At 42.9% G+C, this 13,472-nt stretch overlaps 1 protein-coding gene across 4 annotated transcripts in view; it reads left to right on the top strand.

Annotated features, from left to right (window-relative positions):
* The window catches only part of LOC104328839 (solute carrier family 4 member 11), a 109,100-nt gene that overhangs the window by 78,574 nt on the left and 17,054 nt on the right, over positions 1 to 13,472 (top strand). For all 4 annotated transcript variants that reach the window (XM_075420261.1, XM_075420259.1, XM_075420260.1 and 1 more), the window contains 7 exons: positions 2,135 to 2,260; positions 3,035 to 3,148; positions 4,045 to 4,177; positions 4,492 to 4,565; positions 9,123 to 9,372; positions 10,138 to 10,244; positions 11,417 to 11,585. In XM_075420261.1, the coding sequence (XP_075276376.1) occupies positions 2,135 to 2,260; positions 3,035 to 3,148; positions 4,045 to 4,177; positions 4,492 to 4,565; positions 9,123 to 9,372; positions 10,138 to 10,244; positions 11,417 to 11,585 (973 nt within the window). The remainder of the gene's footprint in view (positions 1 to 2,134; positions 2,261 to 3,034; positions 3,149 to 4,044; positions 4,178 to 4,491; positions 4,566 to 9,122; positions 9,373 to 10,137; positions 10,245 to 11,416; positions 11,586 to 13,472) is intronic.

Below are 13,472 nucleotides of genomic sequence, written 5' to 3' on the forward strand. Positions count from 1 at the left end.
GCTTGCTTTGCGAGGATTGAAGCTGAAAGCCATGCATGAGCTTTTGTGATGCCTTTTAAGGCTTCTTCCTTCCTTCTGCCCTCTCATATTTTGACTTACCCACCTGAAAGCTTTTTAGAAAGCACCTCATCTCTTATGTAGCTTTCTCTGCTCAGCAAATGAGCCTGTTCTTTTTTTGTTAGTTGCTTCTCTGCACCTGGTTGCTTGTCTTTCTGTGAATGCTTTCAAAGCCTTCAGGAATTGTTGCCTCTGACCTTTTGTGTTGGAAAGACACTTTTGTCCAGAAAGCGGTTTTCTGGAGTGGTGCAGAGTCCTCTGAACAAGGATGTGACCATCTATATGAGACTACCACTCAGTCTACTGCTTGCCATGCCAAGTCTTTCCTTTTCTTTGAAGGTCTCAGGCACTTGGGAATGGGAGGTAGGAGCCTGCAGCTGTTGGACTCAAGATCACATGAGAGAGCTTCATCTGCAAGAAGTAAATTTCAGGCCCTTTGGGTTGCCAGGAGTGGTCAGGAATGTGGTCTGTGGTTTCTGAATCTTCACAATAAATTGAAAGGAATCTGCCTTGAAACAGCTGGCCCTATGACTCCTGGAAGGTCAGGCTCATATTTGCATGCTCGAGATGTCTCTTGTCAAGTTTCGGCCTCTGCCCTTTGAGGATGCTGAGCATCAGAAGTCCTATTTATGTCTGTTCCTTTCACGTCTGCGGACAGGAACCATCACAAGGTGTCCTTTACTTGTGTGGCTGCCTGTTCATTACACATCATCTTCGATTTTTGGTTTTTGTATCCTCCTTCTGTCCTTATCTCTGTGCTGCAAATGGTGCAGAAAACAGATGTTAGATAAGATCCTAAAATTGTTGAGCGATTGCTTTTCATTCCAGTGATAGTTTGTTGTGGCAATGTACAGATTTTGTTAGTGTTGCACCAGCAACCTCTAATGCAAAGCCCTCTCTGCTCCAATTCAACTCATCAAGGGAGCTACAAGCCAGCAAGGGACTGATGCTCGTGAAGGCTTAGATGGGCTTTTGGGAGCTCTGGGGTCGATGTCTGTGTGGGATTTTACTGCTCAGGAGGCTTCCAGAAAGGGGGAACTGGGCAACTCCAAGTTTGTCCAAGTGTCTTGCAACAGGAGCATCATCGAGGATAGCGGCACAGGCAAGCTGAAGTCTGTTTCAAGGTTTTCTTTCAAAAGGCTGTCTCTGGTGTATCCTCTCTGAAGAGGCTGTTCTGTGGCAAAAGCTTGTGTCCTCCTCCAGCAATATCAGCTGTTGTCATCTCTCATCCTTTCTCTTGTGTGATGTGAGCTCACTGGGGATGGACACCAGCCTGAAAACAGGAAAGGGAAGAGAAGCTACTTCAGAGGCCCTTAAATTCATATTATGACACTTTAATTCTCTTTCTGGCTGCTTTTGTTTTGGCCTGGTGTGTTTTTTCCGATGGAGATGAGAAGGGGGTGAGTGGATGGAAAAGAAAGAAGCCATTCTTTCAGAAGGGCTTTTTTTTTTTTAAAAAGCGAAACTCTCAATGTACGCATTCCTGACCTCTTGTGCTATTTGTTTTTGTAAGTCTGCTAGCACTAATTGGCTCAGCATAGCATATTATTGATTCAAGCCTATAACCTCAGATTTCTGCCTAGGGAAAAATGAAGTGCTTCATGTTTTCCTGACCAAGGCGTCATGAGTTGTGAAGATGAGTGATCATCGTGGAGCTCATTAGGGGCATAGTCCAGAGTACCTATAAATTTGGTATTAAAAAGGCAGGGGATGGGGGGGTTTATAAACCCTAAACCTATGGTTTCTGCTTTGATCCTCTTCCAAGCTTTTGGGGCTGGCAAAACTGAACAAAAGGCTTCCGGTATTTCCTGTTTTGATGATGCCAGAAATGTCTGTTGAAGCAGTCTGGTGGCATGTTGGTGCTTCTACTTCTCATCCCAGATGGACAAAAGAGGATGATTGTACAAAATCAAATGTTAAAGACCTATGTGTATGTTTAAGACTAATTGTGGACTGAATTTCTACTTTTGCCTTTCAGCATGAAAAGAGCTAATGGTACCTATGGCTGGTCAGAGTAGGGTTTCAGTGCTTTACAAATGGGCAGTACTAATGTGACTTTTGTTATGGTTTACACTAGGTATTATTGGAAACAACAAAGCTATAGGAAAATACATCACGACTATGATCTTTCTGTACTTTGCCTGCCTTCTTCCATCCATTGCGTTTGGATCACTCAATGATGAAAATACGCGAGGAGCTATTGGTAAGTTTATCAGTTTTGTGCATCTGTTATAGGATTCCATGTATTCAAATTGGGTAGCTCTGGTCACGGAGTTTTTCATGGTTTTCACCTACTGAAAAAACCCACCGCTGAAGGTGTTTCTAGTAGTTACGTTCACGACTTTTTCTCAGAAGACTGGAAAAGTTGAACGCTATTTTAGGGTGTAGTATCATCTGACTTGACTGATGCCAATGTAGGCTACTGTATTTTTAAATGATGCTCACTTTGTAACAGCGTAATTATCTGAACACTTTTCCTCATACAAGCTCCTGTGCTTTGGATCTGAATTTGATTGCCGGTGTCCAAGCCACTGGTATAGTAGACAGTGCTTTGCTCTATCCTAGTTGTGGCCCTGAAGTAGTTCATACTGCTATTACAGTTCATAGGAATCTTTGTTGAAATCTCATCCTGAAGGCCTCCATAAACACTGGCTATGTTTTTATAGCTGTTTAAAATAAAATAAAAAACAAAAACAAAAATATTCTAAAATAACAACAACAAAACCCCCAAACCAAACAAAAAAAAAACCCACCCAACTTTTAGTTCAACATCTGGAAACCTGATGGCATCCTAAATTATGGGTAAAAGTTTGCTGGCAAAGGATCACTTGTTGCTTTCACAGTGTCTCATCTCTGTGCCCTCTAACCATTGCTATTACTCGTTAGTGGTTGGCTGCTGTGCCCTGTGAATGCTTGTTGGGGAGGGAAGTGTTCGTTAAAAACCCTGTTTATTTCCATCTTTCCTAATTACTTGTAGATGTGCAGAAGACAATCGTTGGCCAGTGCATTGGAGGGCTGCTTTACGCTCTCTTTTCGGGGCAACCTCTAGTTGTACTCCTCACCACGGCTCCTCTAGCACTCTACATTAATGGTGAGTCTATTAAACTTGTATGTCGGGACCAATGTGATTGCGATCAGTGTAAAGGGATGTTGTAAGAATCTTGCAATCCTCTTAGAGCTTTAGTTGCATTGATTTAGTAAGTCAGTATTAAAGGCCTGCTTCTGGTGCTGAGGGAGAGGGGAGGAAGTTGATTCAGGCTTAGTTAAAGTTCGTTTCTAAAGGAATCATCTTCAATAGAAAAATATTTTGTGAGAATAAGCATATCTTCTGCTTCCAGGAGGAAATCTTTTTCATCTGACGGTTTTCTCATGTGGCTCCATTAACCCAACTTGAGGATAAGAGCCTAAGACAAAGTTTTTTATTGGTTGGGGTTTTTTTATTTTTTATTATTTTTCTGTTAAGGTGTAATCAATAGCTTCAGAGTTACAGTTGCAAGTTGATATTACTGAGCGAGAGGTATAAAGGGGCAAACTCAATATCTGTAGGAATAATCAGATGAACTGTGACTAGCTTGAAAGGTTTAAGACAGACGAGGTTTTGTCCACAATGCAGTGGCCGAGTACACATGGCACAAAACCGCGTATGAGATGCCTTGCTAAACAGCATCGCAAAGTGTCAGTGAGCAAATTCCAAGGGCTGATTTTGTGGCCTTGATCCCTAGGAAAGATGCTCTGAGTAGTGTGGGAGAACATTTTTCCAAGTGCTTCTCCCCATTGCTAGTGGAGGAAGGGGGAGCGGAAGGGGAGAACCGTTTGCGTTGATCCAGTGTTCATCCAGGAGTGTAAGAACGGGGGTTTCATGATATCTGCCATAAGTGCATTGGGGCAAAGTTGTGAAATTGGTTCTTTTTGCCATCAAGCAGGTGGGAATCACAGGGTGGTAACGACAGTAGTTTAATCTGACATGTGAACACTTCATTTTTGCAGTCATCCGAGGAATCTGTGATGACTACAACTTGGATTTCAGTGCTTTCTATGCCTGGATTGGACTGTGGAACAGCTTTTTCCTTGTGATGTACTCCCTTTTTAATTTCAGTCTTCTGATGAAGCTCTTCAAAAGGTAGCTATTTTCAAGAAGTCATATTTTGATCAGATTATTCAGCAAATGGAAAAATTATACATTCCACAAGCTCCTTAATTACAAACTTGCCGCAAAACGTATTTTGTGAAATAAGGCTGGTATCATTTCAGCTTATTGTTCCAGCTTGAAAGGAGCTTTTAAAGATTCGCTAGGTTTTGTTTCCTGAGTTGGAATCTAACTAAAATTGGTATATTTTCATGTAAATGAATGAATATGCTGATTTTTTTCCTTTGAATAGAGTTGAATGCAGACTCTGCTAGTGACTATGTTAATTCCTGGGATTTTTTTCATAGGTCAACAGAAGAAATAATTGCACTTTTTATATCCATCACGTTTGTGCTTGATGCCTTCAAAGGCATTATTAAAGGTAAGTCTTGCAACAACGTTTCTGAGTGCAGATCTCTGCTGTGCTTCTTTGTCAAAGGGAAATTCAAGGCTGCGAATATGCACGATGTTTGCTTGTTCCGTGTTCGTACAGGGTCTTCAGGAATAAAAAAAGCACAGTGTGTGAGATTGACGCAGCCCTTTGTCAGCAGTTTATCTGGATATGCAGGATTTCTACTGGCTCTAATTTCAGTTAGCTGAGATAAAGTTAAGACACTAATCTTTACCAAATGGAGAAACCATAATAATGTTGCTGTGAAAGTAGTCTCCAGATACTAGTCTCTTTTTGAATGGTCCTGGCAAAAAAAAAAAAAAAGCCCAAGTTAGATGTAGTGCATCTAGACCTCTTTCCTTGCCACATTATTAAAACTGCATGGAGAGGAGTTGAAAGATGGGTTGAGATTGCCCATTCTTGTGCGAGCTCCAAGACCCTTCTTTAGCGGCAGCAGCAGGACTGCAGTGCCTTCCAGCACGCTCCTAAAGCTATTCTGCCCTTTCCAGCCACTTGGTCGCCTTTTCTGGGTTAAGCTCTAGGTGAGTATCCGTGAGAAGGTTTGAGGTTTAACAAATTTCTGTTACCTCTCTTCCTGCTGATCAGGACTGGCAGGAGGTATTTGTGAAGGTGAAAGATGTTAGCAGAAATGCCATGGCTATGGCAGCCTTTCTGTTCATCCCAGTCAGGAACTGACCTTGTTGTTTTTATGACCTAGTGTCCAGCAGCCCAAGTTTGCGTTATCCTTTGAAATCCTTCAGGACATACCTAAGCACACTGAGCGCATCCCTTGTTTTTGTGATTCTCAGGCTCGTTGTGGTATCTTGTATGCAGGGACAAAAAAAGCAGGTTTGACACTGCAAAGCAATTGGAAGTGAGATACTTCCTCACTTCATTGGAAATCCTTAATTTGGCTCTGTGGGCATATGCTTTGATTTTGCAATCAGAGGGTTTTTTTCCTCTGCAGAGCACCTGCATCTTTCAGATATCCTGCTTAAACAAAGCTTGGTGAAGGAGGAGATGTTCTGGGATACTTTGCTTGCTCCTTGCTCGCTATGGAGCTGAGAGCTCACGTTAGTGAGCTGTTAGTGCCCTGTTCTGGAGGCATGAGACAGTCTCCCTATGGCACAAAGGTGTTCCTCAACACAGTACTCAATGCTTTGTAAAAATTCGCAAATGCAAATGTTCACAGTGCTTCTGTAGTAGAAAGCTGATTTCCCATCGCAGGGGAACGGAGTACAGGTTAAAGGTACAGAAAGCACCCGTTGATCTCTGCTGCCGGACTTTCAGGAATAAGCAAGTAATACCTCAGAGCACTGCAGTGGGAACAGGAGAGGATCCGGGAAGTTAATTAGTGTAATTAGTGAATTAGTGTAATTCTCCCTTGTATATGGGAAGGGCTGAGTTTATAGGAACAATGGTAATAAAATCAGACCAACACTCATTTGCCAGCTCATGTTGGCTCGATCTGCGTCTGGGAGTGTTCAGTGCATCAACAGATGGGACGCCAGGTCCAGCCACATTCCCAGGCACAGAAAGGCACGGATGCTGGCAGGCACACGCTCCATCCTTAACCCTCTCAGCGCTCATATTTAAACACACAACACCAGTGCAGCTCATGGCCTTTCTTCCACCCCTGTTTTGTAGCAGGAGATGATGGTTGCTGCTGCCATCTCCCCCTCCCACTCAAAACTTCGGTGGAGCAGTTAAGTAGGAAGAGAAAGCTGGTACCATGCTGTTCGATGCGTCCTGGTAACAGCTAGCCAGCTGACAGGGACTTCGGGGCTTCCCGAGTGCCACGGGACATGCTCAGCTAGGTTTTCCTTAGTCTGTTCATAGCCTTGATTTTTTTTTTTTTTTTTTTTTGCAAGATACTCTTAGATGTGCAGGAAAGAAGGGGGGAGGGATGCTATACTGTACAGAGGAATCAAGCCACGTGCGTTCACGCTGTCCCGGTGACACTTTGTTTTCGCCGTGCGGCCTGGCCACCGAAGCTGTGTTTGTTTGATCTTGACATCTGCACTGTGCAGGAAACGGCGGTGAACCGGCTGAAGCAAACAAAGCAAGTTCATGTTGTTGGAGGGAATCTGAGCGCACGCTATGCTTGAGAGTGGCTCTGTTTCAGCGAGGGCACCACCTGCTTTGCTCCTCTCAGTGTGGGCAACAAGATTCACTTAGCTCTGTAATAAAAACAAACTATAAATGTGCAGGAATCAACTACTTTATGGCAAGTCTGGTGCGGGACGAGGACCTCCACTAGCCATCTTAGCATGTTCTCGTTGCTTTAACCAAAATACAAGAGTAAAGTCAAAGTTTCTTGCCTTGTGTCCAGCACTGAGTGGAGCAACCCTACCTGGTTTTGAGGTGGCTGCAAGCTGAATTGAGCCCAAGAGGCAGCGTACACAGAGGTAGTCAGGTTGAACGCAGGGCACCAAAGATGTGCTCAGCCCTAGATCTATTATTGCAGTGTAGCCAAGTGTGGGAAGTCAAGAATATCCACAAGACCCCCAAAAAACTAACTTGTTTCATATTCGTTCAAGTCCAAATCTAAATACAGAGGCACACAAATGCATTCTGCGAAGCTGCTGAGTTGTAGGTGCTGTTGGTTTATCGTATGGTCAGTAATTGTGTGTGTCTCTAGGACTTAGTAATGTGCAGGGTCAGCTGAGATGGTGAGCGGGCTCTTCACCCTGGCCAGATGCTAATCCCCAGGAAATACTGCCACGATCGCTGTTATGACAAAAATGTCCTTTACTGTTCAGAGCCAGAAACTGCAAATCCTCCAACAACCTGTTCCATGCCGGTGTGTGGGTCACGGCAGAGCTCTGTGCCTCAGTTTACCCCTTTGCAAAGCAGGCATGGGTGTCCTGCCTGGGCTGGACGCAGCTGGGGGGATGGAGGGAGGAAATGATAGCAGAGCCTTTTCCGCAGCACGCGATGCAGAAATCTGCAGTGCTAATGGAGGTCATAAAGAGATTGCTCCTTACTGGAGGAACCTTTCTTGTGCTTTAAAAGCGCAATGATGTCCTGATTTCTGGCTGCTGCTGAGAGCAAACTGAAAGGTTAAATCTTGAACTATAAACATTCTATGATCTTTAAATTTATATACAGAAGTATTGAATGTGAAATAACTGGTCTTTCCTCTTGTGACCTTCATGCCCTGTTCACCCCATCCATTTGTCAAGTGCCCAGACTCCTTTTAAAATGTAAAGGTGGTGGAAGAAGGGTTATTGCCACTTTTAAAATGGCAGCATAGCAAAACATGGGGTGTTTTACACTGGAGTAACACAAACTGTGCTCTGCCAAATTCAAGGTGGTTGCGAATAGCAGTTGTGATTTGCAAGAATGCAGGAATGTTTACAGTTGGTTTTGCTTGTTTTCCAATGTTTAGAATTGCAGTTTGTTTTGCTTGTTTGCCCTGTAGCTGCTGCAGATGGGAAAGCTGAGGTGCTGCTTGGGGTTTTTATTTTGGGGTGGGGAGGAAATGTGAGGAGCACTACAGCCTAAGCTTCAGATTTGTTGTATTTTTGCCGAAAGAGGATGGTCTTGCACTAAACTTTTGAGTTTCGCTATGCAAAGCTTGAAGGGGTATTTTGACTAAAGCAAAGAAGGGTAGAGGGGACCGCAAAGCTCTGACATGGTGGTTGGTGGTTTCCATCCTCATGTATCTTCCCCTTGGTGTAGGGGAGAGCGGGTGCTGCCATCTGATCGCATAATGTGGGAGTACCAAGGCTGTAAAGCCCAGCTCCCATCTGCTGGTTTTACCTGCTCCTTGTGGCACCTCAGGCTCTCGTTCCCAAAAAGGTGAAATGATCCCAACACCACATTTAGACACCAATGCCATAGAAATGGAAACACAGCTGTTTGAATGCTGAAGAGTAAGAGTGTATTTACAACTGTTAATTAGTTATAAATGCCTCTGAGCTAATTTAATACGTTTATGGACAGTTCCAGAGGCATTACTGGCCATTTCACTTGTACAGTTTTACTTCAGGTGCTCTAACTCTATTTAATTTGCAGTGTAAATTTGAATGTTCTGCCAGGTTTTGCATATAATCAAAGTTGATCTTTAAAATCTGGACCAGCCTTTGTGGAAAAGTCATCACTGTACATTTTGTAGTCTGCTTAAGGATCTGTGCAGCCTGGCTGCTCTTTAATTTTTTCAGAGATCCTGATGGAATTTGATTACCAGGCTGCTGAAAGTAGAGGGGTGTGTGTGTACATATGTATATATGAGCAGTGATTTCAGTGCTAGGAACAAAATCATGTTAAACAATTAGCACTGGGAGTCCTTGCAATTCAAACTTGTTGCTTTAGATCAATTTAACTTTACCTGTTAAAATAAGTGAAAAATCAATTAGTAAAGCGCTGGCTTTGTAAGAGAAGCAGCTCTCCTGATTTCTTCTCACTGGTTCGAGGGGTAGAGCTATAAGCCTGGTGAAGCATAACGTTAATACTGCATGATCAAGCAAGAACAAACCACTTTATTTTACTTGCTTTGATTGTCACAAACCTATCCTAATGCTTGCCTGTTGGTTGTTTGTACAGTTTTTAAGAAATATTACTACCATGGGCGCACAGGAGACAGTTACTTGGAAAAAGCACGAACTGATGCTATTCCAAGCCTCGGCATCAATACCACCTTCTTGATGAATTCATCAGTGAGCAGATCCATGTCCCTAGAGAATCAAACAGGCACGCATGATGTGCATTATGGACGTGAAACTGCCGTCCTTAGTCTCATGTTGATGTTGGGTACCCTTTGGCTTGGTCATACGCTCTATCAGTTTAAGAAAAGGTGAGTTACTTCAGTATTAGAGCTCAGACTACTGATTATTTCATATTACCTGTGAGGAATCGCTAATGGTTTAGATCTCCAATTTTGTAACCCTGAAAACTCATGTGGAACTCTTCCATTAGTGGCAGTGGAAGCCAAAGCCAGAGATGAACTTGGCTGGCCACCCAGAAAAATGTTAGCAGCAGAACAGAATGTTTGGTCACTGGACGATGCCCTTCCGTATTTTGTTTGGCGTTGCAAGTGACTTTTTGAAAAGCTTTGGGTGAACCATGTATTTCCTATTGGAACTCCTGTAACTCTCCCCAAATAGACACTGAACTGTTTTGGGGGGCAAAAGTACCTGATGGTGCTGGAAGGTCTGCTGGGGACATACCTTCAGCGTGCTCTTGGGAGTCGAGTGCCCAGCTCTAATTTGGGTTTTATTCCCACTGCCCTTGAAACTCATGATTTGAAATGATTGAGTAAGCAATTAAACTAAAATGGAAATGAGACACACATTGATGCTTGGAAGACTTTTCTTCTAGCTTGCATCTTAGTTTCTTGTTTCTTTATGGGTTTTGCTTACGCATTCATCAGCCTTCAAAGGCCGTAGAGCTTCCAGAGGATTTAAGGCAGAATTAAAGACTAATGCTTCCCTCCAAATACCTCTTTAGAATTGCAAGATTGGACTGAATTTTCACTTGTTAAAGCATTAATAGTATCTGGATTGAGAAATTGTCCTTAGACTATGGTGTTGATGGAAATTTTTTTGTCTTTAAATTGCAGCCCTTATTTGCATGCAAGAGTACGTGAAATTCTGTCTGACTGTGCCTTACCAATTTCAGTATTGACTTTCTCTATTGTGGGTTCCTATATCTTCAAGGAAATCGAAAGTAAGTTTATATTTCTGTTCTCAAGCTCATATTTTTATACTCTGAAATACTGGGGGAAGCTATTTGGGGTGTAGGGAAAAGCAAAATGAAATCCCAGGAAGGTTTTGCTAAGAAACGGCAAAGTTCTTATAATTTCAAAAATAACTACATGTACCTCCCCCCACCCAAAGAATTCAGATTTCCTCAATATTACGTTTAATTCATTCAAAGCCCTAATCAAACAAGAATGAGTGAAGTTTTTCTCTAGATAAATTATTCCAGTGTGTCTGAATTTCAAAGCAATTTAAAGTATATCTCTTACAATAAAGAGGGTCAACAATTTCTGGCAAAGGGCAGAGTAATTAGCAGGCAGGAAGGGTTGTTGCTAGTCGTACAGACGTAGAGTTGATGATCCAGGTTTGTCCTCTTTGTATCCAGTTTACGTTTTCCTAATTTAGGTGAAATGGTGCAGAGCATCTGGGCAGTTCTAAGTTACATAAGGAAATCTAAAAATGAGACACCATTCATTGGCCAGATAGATCAGCTTTTCCATATCAGGAAGCGATAATGGGGACAGGAATTGCATTGTCCTGTGGTGACGTGAATGGGTGATGTGAGGAAACGTATGGAAACAAATAAGAAATGGCTTTTTTCTGTGATGGCCATTCCATCCAGTTGGATTGTAAAATGATGCATGGCCATGTGTGATTTATCCCTTGTCATGGATTTCTTCCAATGGCAGTAAAGTAAGTGCATTTTATACTAAAATGCCTTGCACAGCTTGTTGGATACGAGGAAGTTTTAAAATGCCTTTGTCAATTGATTAACTGAGCAGGAGGAGTACACTGCTAGTTATGAATAAGATTTTCTAATCTAAAAAGGCCTTGCATCTGTGGAAAACAAGTTTCCCTCTTTTGTTTTGCTCAAATATATGTAATGCCTCACTAGAACTAGCAGTAATCTGTCAAATCAGGATGGCAGCCAACTTCTAAGAGGATGGAGGAAAAAAATAAATAAAACAGCCAGATGAGCCCATCTTCTGTGGCCTTCTGGCTCCCACATGCCAGAGCATCACGCCTGGTTTGCAGCGTTGGTTGCCAATAGTTCGTGGTGTGGGCAGAATGTTAATTGAGTCCATGTGGATGGTTAGACAAGAAATGTGCCTCCTAACATCATTCCCCTCCTCTTTCCAGTGTCCAAATTTAACTACAACCCATCTGAGAGCTTGTTTGTGCTGGCCCCGGTCCAGTCCCTCTCCATCGGGTCAGTGATGAGCGCCATGGGGCTGGGGTTCCTCCTGTCAATGCTCTTCTTCATAGAGCAGAACATTGTGGCGTCGCTCACAAACGCCCCGGAGAACAGGTAATGCTTTCAGTACTCCTCTTCCTCTGTGGAGGGATGTCCTTGAGTCTTTTCCCATCACTCCTTGTCCCAAGTTTGTCTGAATATCAGAAAACATATTCGGGACATGTTCTTCACAACTTCTGTTGTCACAGGTGGAAGTAACTCCACTGCTTAATTCTTCACTGTCCCCAAAACCCCAGTATCGTGGCAGCGAGTCAAAAATGCAAAGCTTCAATAAGCTCATTGCCTCAGCCTGGTTCTTCTTTGCCTGCGTGTGAATGTTACGTAGGTATTTTGTATGGCGTGAGGTATTTAGGGAGTGTCTGACCCGTACGGACACTTGTACTGCTCTGGCACCATAGAGAATTTTTTGAAAATGGGAAGTCAACGACCTGCACAAATGACATAGCATTATATGCTGCAGTTGAGCATCAGAGAAAAAGCTTTTGGAGCTGTTAGTCTCCAATTGAAAAGGTGGAAGTGAAGTAAAAAAAAAAAAAGTATGTCTAATGTCTATAGGTCTAATTTATGTGCAAACTTGAGTCGAGATGTTACACTATTACGATATTCCCTCTGAAGTTTTGTGCCAACTGCAGTCAGATACGGTATTGAAAATGAATGTGTATGACTCTCTTCCAGGGAAAACACCATGTCTCACAGGATTTTTTTTTTTTGCTAATGTAATGCGTGGGAGGGTTCTCTCCTTGCATAACATGCATTAGCATTCTCCATGTTGTGGCTGGAGTGACACTGAATTAGGAGAGGGAAGACAAGCTGAAATTCAGTTTTACTGATGTGGTTTTCTTTGACAACTTGATTTTTTCCTCTTTATTATATTCCTTTACTTAGTGTTGCATAAATCTGTAATGTAAGTGGGTTATCTCTAGTCAACTAATATGAGTTTCTTCTCAACTTTTGGTGTTTTACACTAGGATGTCTTTAAGGAATGTAAAATATTCTTTGGAGTTCTTCATAGTGTTTTTTATATTGCCTTGTCATAGGTCTGAGCTTATGCTTATGAGGTATCAGGACAGAAAAACTGTCTAGGACTTGACACCTTCTGTTTGTAGTACCATCACAGAATAAAAACACCACTGTCTATAGCAGCCAAAGGGAGAATGTGCTGTTCGGTGTCTTACCAAATGTAGTGATTTCCTCCTGTAGAAAAAGCAGGGGAAAGATGATGCTTGCCTGAAAGTACACTGGTGTGCTTTGCTGAAGAATAATCAAGCAAGCGTATGGGACAGTCCAAGGAATACTGGGCTTGTTGGGCAGTGAAGATAACTCAGGATAAGGTATCTAGATCTTTGCGCCTTGAGCTAGGCAAGCTCAGCGGAGCCTACCCTTTGGTCAAAGCAGGCATATACCACATGCAGTGCTTCAAGACTGAGACCAAACTGTGTCCAAGGGGACTAAAATGATGCTGCTGCTAGATGTATGGCCTTTGTACACAGAAAGCCCTCTGAAAAGGGCAGACAGGACAATCAAATGATAACCCTGGGGATGCCTTTGCTCTGAGAAAGCAGCACGTGACCAGGGGCTGTGCTTTCAATGTGTGAGCCAACATAGGAAGCGGGTTTACAATCCCACCCTTCCTGCCAGCACCTTCCAGCTTCAGAGACACTGCAGTGTAGATATCTACCTGACCTAGTCACCCTGTGGCCTTCTCAGTCAATGGAGGTGAGCACTTCCAGCAAGACAAGTCATTTTCTTCAAAAATGGAACTCCACCCAAGATTTCTGCTGCCGTAACAATGGCATCTGCTGCTCTTTGAGATAGACATCAGGTATAGATCTTCATGTGCTGGGTCGTGTCTACTAACTCCATGCACCTCATATCTTAGGGCATCTCAGATGGCTTCAGGTATCTGCTTAAGTATTGAACAGCGCTTGTTTGGGTGGTGTT

Source organism: Opisthocomus hoazin, chromosome 5 (assembly GCF_030867145.1).
Source record: "Opisthocomus hoazin isolate bOpiHoa1 chromosome 5, bOpiHoa1.hap1, whole genome shotgun sequence".
Taxonomy (NCBI): Eukaryota; Metazoa; Chordata; class Aves; order Opisthocomiformes; family Opisthocomidae; genus Opisthocomus; species Opisthocomus hoazin.